Source organism: Parus major, chromosome 8 (assembly GCF_001522545.3).
Source record: "Parus major isolate Abel chromosome 8, Parus_major1.1, whole genome shotgun sequence".
Lineage (NCBI taxonomy): Eukaryota > Metazoa > Chordata > Aves > Passeriformes > Paridae > Parus > Parus major.
In genome coordinates this window covers 29,205,218-29,212,410 of record NC_031777.1, presented here as the reverse complement: position 1 = coordinate 29,212,410, position 7,193 = coordinate 29,205,218, and the positions used below count along the sequence as shown (strand labels likewise).

The 7,193-nt window shown below is 57.4% G+C and overlaps 1 protein-coding gene across 1 annotated transcript; it reads right to left on the bottom strand.

The window, feature by feature from the left end:
• Positions 1 to 5,786: 5,786 nt before the first annotated feature.
• Positions 5,787 to 7,186, bottom strand: FOXD3 (forkhead box D3). Its single transcript, XM_015635739.2, has one exon. The coding sequence runs from the start codon at positions 7,102 to 7,104 to the stop codon at positions 6,280 to 6,282; it is 825 nt and encodes a 274-aa protein (XP_015491225.1). The 5' UTR covers positions 7,105 to 7,186; the 3' UTR covers positions 5,787 to 6,279.
• Positions 7,187 to 7,193: the final 7 nt, after the last annotated feature.

Below are 7,193 nucleotides of genomic sequence, written 5' to 3'. Positions count from 1 at the left end.
ATTCACTGAAAGTGAATTGCTAAACCCGGGGGAAGATTTCCTATCTCAGTACCTCTCTCCTCTCCTACTCTTCCCTCCAGAATTTTCCATGCCCAGAATTTCCCAAACAGCAAGGCCGGGGAGCGCTGATAACTCAGCAGCTCCTACCGTGAAATAAAAATTTAAAAATAAATTTAAAAATAAATTTTAAAAAGAGTTTTAGGATTTTTCCTTGGAGATTATTGCTAATTCTGTGCTGGAGCTGGGATGGGAGAGCAGGAGCCCACGGCCGCACATTCAAGTGCATTTTTTCAATTAGCCGAGCGCTCTTTGTTGCAAGGTGAAATCATTCACTCCCCGGGAAAGCTTTTTTATTGAATGCTTTCTAAATACTCGCATCGGGCGCGTCGCCTGGAATTGAGTCTCTGTCACTTGTGTTTCTGCGGTGACTTTGACCAGATCAATGACTGGAAAAGGCATTCAGGACACATTGATACCGCGGGGTAGGAGACGAGCGGGGTTTGGTGCTCAGGAGTAAAGAGAAGCCGATAATGAGCAGATAAACGGCCTTTCTTAACCCTTGGCGTTCTCGGGAGGCTTCGGAGCTCCGCTGCCTCCTCTCCTCCACCCCAGCTCTATGCCTTGGTGGCAGCCGAGCGCTGGCAAGGCAAAAATCCCGCGGGTATTCCATAAATTTGGGGTGAAATGCGGCCAGAATAATGAAGAAGTGTTTCCTAGGGCGGGAGTGGGGGGAAGAACCTGCGGCCATAAAAAGTTCCAGCTCATCCAGGATTTCGTTTCTGAGCGGAGCCGTGGTGCCGGAGCGAGCGGGGGAACAAACTCTGGAGGCAGTTTGGAATTGCAGATTCCAAATCTGCAGATTCCCAGACGATCCCGACACCAGGACATCGGCCGGGATTTAGCGGGCACAGAGCCGGGAGCTGCCTTCAGGAGCTTCGGCTCTTTCGCATCCTCCTTTGCCGAGCAAAACCAGGAGTAAATGTGTCAAAACAACTACCTGAGCTTGCAGGGAAACGGATTCATTTTTATTTTCCCCCACGAAATATTGGCATTTAATAAAGTAAATACAAATTATTGAGGGTTTGGGGTTTTTTCTTCAATCCCTGCGTTTCTCTGGGCGCTGGGGACACGGAGTTTCTCTCGTCCGACCCGGGGATCCCAGCTCGGGGGATGCTCCGAGTCCTCGGTAAAGCAGAGCGGGACATTCCATCCTTTCCTGGAGAGGAGAGGTTGGGAGGTTTTCGCGTGTCCCGGCTTTTCCCATTTCGCTGAACCTCAAGAAAATCGGGATTTTTATCGCACCTGGAGTTCAAAGACTCTCCCTCTCACATTTTGCCGTCTTAATAAAGTCGCGCGGTTCCTGCTTCCCCAGCTTGCTTACCAAATCCCGGATTAATAAAGTTTACTTAGTTATTTAAATAGATTAAATGTCACATTTTAAATGGAAGGGGAAGGTTCTACCTTCCTGACCTATTTTTCATTTCTGATTTAGAAAAAGGCAAGATTAGCATGGATATTGCATTTTCAAGGACCTCGCCACTATTAAATAGACTGTTAAGTGCATTTTATGGCTGAAGAGTCTGTTCCCAGTTCAGTCTGGAAGACGTGCTAAGTTCATCTCTACCTGCTACATTGAACATTCACTGACTAAAATACTTCCTGTGGATGTAATACCTATGCTCTGTATCTTTTAAGTACATAACGCTTAATGTTTTAGGACTGGTAACACGTAATTCAATAAAAGCCCCCGGAATTGAAGTGTTGCCTCTCAAGAAAACCGGATCGCGGGTGTTTGCCCGGTTGCAGAGACCCCCGGCTCGGGGAGGAGGCTCCGGGGATGGATGACACGGATGCTCCGGGCTGCATCCCGGGGGATGCCCGGTTGCGGACTGTCCGCAGCCACGGGGATGGGCAGCGTAACTTGTGCGCGGAGCTCTCTGCGATTCCTCGCTCGCTGCCTTTTAACACCAATAAAACGCTCCCGGCAATGGCCAGGTTGTTTTTCCGCCTCCCCGGAGCAGGCGGGGACAGGCCCCGAGCGCTTCTCGGACCTAAGAGAGAGAGAGAGCACAAAACTGCCCGAGGTGCTCTGAGAGGCAAAATCCCATCGAATTCCCCCATCTCCCGGGAACCGCCCCCGAGCCCCAAGAGGGAAAAATCCCCACTTCCCCTAAAGCAAGCCCCGCTGTCTGTCTCCGGGAGTGGGAGACCCCCGAGAGCCCCGCCAAAGATGAGGGGCACCCATCCCAAAGCGAAATGTTTGCGCTTCTTCCTTTGTGTCCGGCTCAGGACCCCGGGCCGGCTCGGGCGGTGCGGGTTAAATCCCCCGGTACCGCCGAGCCGAGCCCGGACCCCCCGAGGAAGCCGGAGCCGTTCTCCAACGCTGCCCGTGTCCCAGAGGGGGCTGATGCCGCCGGTGGATGATTTCCTCCGGCCACCTCTCGGTGCGACAGACCGAGAAGGGAAGGTCTCCGATGGACATCGCTCCCTGGGCCCCCGGAGCGCTCTCGGCGCTGTCCCCTCCGGTAAACCTGGCCTCAGTTCTGCCCTCCCGCAGCTCCGGAGCGGGGTCTCGGATCGCTACCCCCCTCCGGGGACACTGCTGCGGGGCTCGGCTGGGGGCGGGCTGGGGGGAAACCCCGAACGCTGGGGCTGCTACTGTGATAAAAAAACACACGCGAGATAAATACACGTTTATAAATAACGGCAAAAGCTCTTCTCCTGCCTTTTCCAAGGCTCGCAGCAGCCTTTCAACACCCATTACCCGGAACTTTCAGCCCCGCGCTGTGCCCGGGAGAGACCGGGGATGCTATAAATAGGCGGCGTTGGGAGCCGGGAGCGCCGAGAGGGGGGAAAGGGGGGCGCAACTCCCGCGGCCGCGCAGCGAAACGAGAGGGTTCCCCAGGAGCCCCCCATCAGCCGAGGAAATGGCCCTGATGAGCCCCATTCCGTCCCTTTTTTCAACCAGCGTGATGGTTTAGAGGATCAGGGCCAGATCCTATCGCCAGATCCTATTATAAATTCCTTCCCCCGGCGGAGGGAGCGGCGGGGCCGTAATTGGAATAAATAAGGAGCGGGGTCGGGGAGGGTGCAGGGGGTGGTGGTTCTGGGTAAACTCTCGGGGCTGCGGGAGGGTCATTTTCCCGGTGTTTCGGATCTAGTTACTTCCAACACACCCCAGGGACCGACGTGACACGACTTATACTAATGGGCATCTGTCACCGGCCGTGTCAAGTTTTGCCATATGCGGCGGACAAGTTTGTGGAAGGGAAAACAAGGGAAAGAACAAGGGAAAGAGTTTCTGTTGTCTGGCTGTGGCCCGTGGCTGAGGGAATTTCGCCGGGATATGCTGCTCCCGGTCCGGCTGTGAGGGCTGCGCCCACTCCGCTGGGAGCCGGAAAAGCTGCTCTGGTCCCGGCTGCAACCCCTCCCCTATTTGGGAACCGACTTTTCACAACCCCTGGACCCCCAATCCCCTCCGGTAGCATTGCGGGACCCGCCGGAACGCCCCGTCGCGCCGCCCGCTGTAAGAGCGTGCCCAGGTCCGTGCCGTCCCGAGCGGCTGCGGGCGCCGGGGGTGCTCCCGGTCCCCCGAATTGCTCTCGGATTCCCGGGGGACTCCCGGCCCCGGGGGTGTTCCCGGCTCCGAGAGTGCTCCCGGCCCCGGGAGTGTTCCCGGCCCCGGAGGTGCTCCCGACCCCGCGGGCCGTGAGGGTAATCCCGGTCCCCGCGGATGCTCCGGGGTGTTCCCGGATCCGGGTGCTGCGGGGATGCTCCTGGTCCCGGGGATGCTCCTCGTCCCGGGGGGGGGCGCGCCCGTTCCCCGCGGGTGCAGCGGGAGCTGCCGCGCCCCCCGCAGGCCCCGGTGCGCCACTGCAGCCCCGCCGCCACCGGCAGCCCCCACCTGCCCGCACGGCCCCGCTGCCGCTCACGGCCCCGCGGCTGCGGGTGGCCGGCGGCTCCCGCGGGGAGGTGGCGGAAGGATGGGAGGCTCATCCCGGGTTTCTTCCCGAGCCCCGCGCCTTCCCGGTGCTGCCCGGCCCCGGGAAGGGCTTCTCCTGCGGGCCGCTGTCCTCGGCGATGGAAAGCGGGGGAGAGAAAGAGGCCGGAGGTTGCGGAGGGAGAAGCGGTTCCCGGAGGGAGGCAGCGGGCAGGAAAGTTGCCGGTGCCGCCGCCGCCGGCGCGCAGATGCCGAGCTGAGGCATTGCTGCTATGTGGGGAAATATGAGCGAGTAATTTTATAAGTAACAAAGGCTGGGGAATGGAATGAGCCCCTGTTATCCGGTGTCCTCTGGAAGCCCTGGATCAGCAGCTTCTTGAGCCTCGCAGCGACTCCGGGCAGAGGCTCCTTTCTTTTTTTCCCAGGGGATCGGCTAAATATAGAAACCCCCTCGATCGCACGAATCACCCACCATTTGCTGTTTGTGTAAAACCGATTAGCCAGACACAACTGTGAAACAAGTCGTTCCTCTGCCACCGCCACATTCCGCTCCACGGGGTTCCGCGGGGCCGTGGGTGCCCGCGGAGGGCCCCGCGTGTCCCCGCTCCCTCCAGGTTCTCCCTGTCCCCAGCAGATGATTAGCGAGTCCTTATTTATAAAGTTCAAACGATCTCATCACCGGGGCTGCTCGGTTTATTTTAGTCTCTGTATGCGGAGGTATAAATATTTACTTAGGAAGAAATAATATTTACTGCTTACCAGGAAAGCAAGGACACTTTTATTTATATATTTATTTTAAATCCACGGCTGCCGGAGGGTTGTTGGAGGGGAAATAAGCGCCTGCTTCAGCTCCTCCCGCAGCCGAGCCTGCCGCATCCCGCATCCCGCCTGTATTTTACGCCGCCGATTTTCCTAACAAAGACAACGAATTATTTGAGCGGAAAAACAAAATTCACGACGGTTTCCCGAGGTGACAAAAATTCAACTTTGTAAGAGGGAGATAATAAAGCACCAAACATTGTCAGTGCACAGGAGACACCGAGATCTCAGCAGGCTCAACCCCCCGACGCGCCGCTTTAAATATTATAACGCTACATATTAATTTTTTTTTTCATTTTGACTGTCTCTTTATTTTAGCCTCGAAAATAAATATACATATATGTATGTATATTATTTTTTAATTTTCCCAGCTGACAATAAAGCTGAGTTATTGGGAATTAACTGGGAAAGGCCGATCCCTTCCCGCGGGAAGAATCGCTGCTTTAAGCCTGATTATTTCCCTGATCTAAACGAAAGATCCGCGCTCGGACACCGCACGGCCGCGGCCTGAATATATATATGTATTTTTTCCCCTCTAAAATGAATAGTAAACATTGATTAAATCGACCCAACTTGTTTTATTTAAAATAATTTCCCTTATAATTAGCCCCGACCGCAGACCCGAAGCGTACCTATTCCGGCCGGGAATGCCGCAGCGCCGGGATGTAGTGTCGAAGTCAGGCCGAGAAAAATTAATATATTTAGGGAAACATCACAGCGCGCTCGCGGGAGCCTCGGATCTGCCGGGGAAGGTTGGAATTGGAAGGAATCTGGGTGATGCCGGCCCCGCCGCGGCGGCCGCTCCGCGATCGAGCAGGGCCGGGAGCTGTCGCTGCGCGGCCGCGCAAGGCGCATCCCAGAACGGGTGGAGGGAGCGGGGGAAGCTCCGGTACCGGCGGAACCCAAAGCTCCGCGGCACCGGAGGAGCGGAGATCCGCGGCCGCGCCCCGAGCGCGTCTCCGACCTCCGCGGCCGCGCAGCCCGTCCTGCGGGCCGGGGTCACAAAGACACCGCTCACACAGAGACGGGCAGAGCATTTTAAAAATTTATTTACAAAGTTGTGTACAACACGAAGGGATAACATTTAGAATACATATATTCATTCATATATAAACAGACTTCTATAATAGAATGACAGCGTTTTTCCTCCTTTTTTTTTCTCTCCAAAATTCTTTTTTTTTTTTTCCCTGTTCGTTCGTTTAATATTTAAAATTTTCCCCGCTTATTTCTTTTTTTTATACAATTATTTTTTTTTCTCGTGTGTTCGTTTATTTCGGATAAAACCGCTCGGAGCGCCGGAACCTTCAAAAAAAGTGAAAGTTCGCAGCTCCTAATCGCGACCGTCATTTTCGCCTCTTTAGAAAAATAAAAACCCCGAAAGCAACGTCAGTGATTTTTGATACAAATATGTACAAGCGGCGGCGGCCGCTGCCCGCTGCTGCTCCGAGCCCGGGCGGCCGCGGAACCCCGAGGGGGCGGCCGGAGCTCCCCGGGGCGCTGCCCGGAGCTACAGCCCGGGGCTACTGCGCCGGCCACTTGGCCTGCACGGCTGCGGCGGGGGCTGCGGGCTGCAGGAACTGCCCCGCGATGATGTTGGTAGGCACGCTGAGGATGGGGGCGATGGCCGCGGTGGTCCTGGCCAGCGCCAGCGGCTGGTGGGCCATGAGAGCCGACTGTACGGTGACCGGCGGCCGCAGGAAAGTCTGTGCGCTGGCGGCCGAGCTGGCGGCGGGGACGCCGATGATGTTCTCGATGCTGAAGGACGGGCGGCTGCTGGGCTCCGATTTGACGATGGAGCCGGCGGCGCCCAGGCTGTTGAGCTGCAGCTGCAGGCTGGGGCTGAGCTGGGAGTTGAAGGCTTTGCGGCTGAGCTCGCTGGACGGCAGCAGCGGCACGGCGGGCGGCAGCATGGGCCCCACCGGGGGGATGTAGGGGTACTGCAGCGCGGCCGCGGCCGCCGCGGGGTGCGTGTAGGCGCCGGGGTGCAGCCCGTAGGGGCGGCCGTAGGGTCCGGCCAGGCCGTAGGCGCCGAAGCCCTGCATCATGAGCGCCGTCTGGTCCCGCAGGTGCTCCTGCTGGTGCCGCTTGAAGCGCTTCCTGCGGCGGAGGAAGCTGCCGTTGTCGAACATGTCCTCGGACTGCGGGTCCAGCGTCCAGTAGTTGCCCTTGCCCGGGTTGCCGGGCTCCCGGGGGATCTTGACGAAGCAGTCGTTGAGGGAGAGGTTGTGGCGGATGCTGTTCTGCCAGGCGGGGAACTTCTCCCGGTAGTAGGGAAAGCGGTTGCTGATGAACTCGCAGATGCCGCTGAGCGTCAGCTTCTTCTGCGGGCTCTGCAGGATGGCCATGGTGATGAGGGCGATGTACGAGTAGGGCGGCTTCACCAGGCTGCTCTTGGGCTTGCTCTGCCCCGCTGCCCCGCCGCCGCCGCCGCCGC

What these genes read in the sequence shown, in the direction of transcription:
- FOXD3 (XM_015635739.2), bottom strand. Translation starts at nt 7,104, where the DNA reads ATGGCCATCCTGCAGAGCCCGCAGAAGAAGCTGACGCTCAGCGGCATC.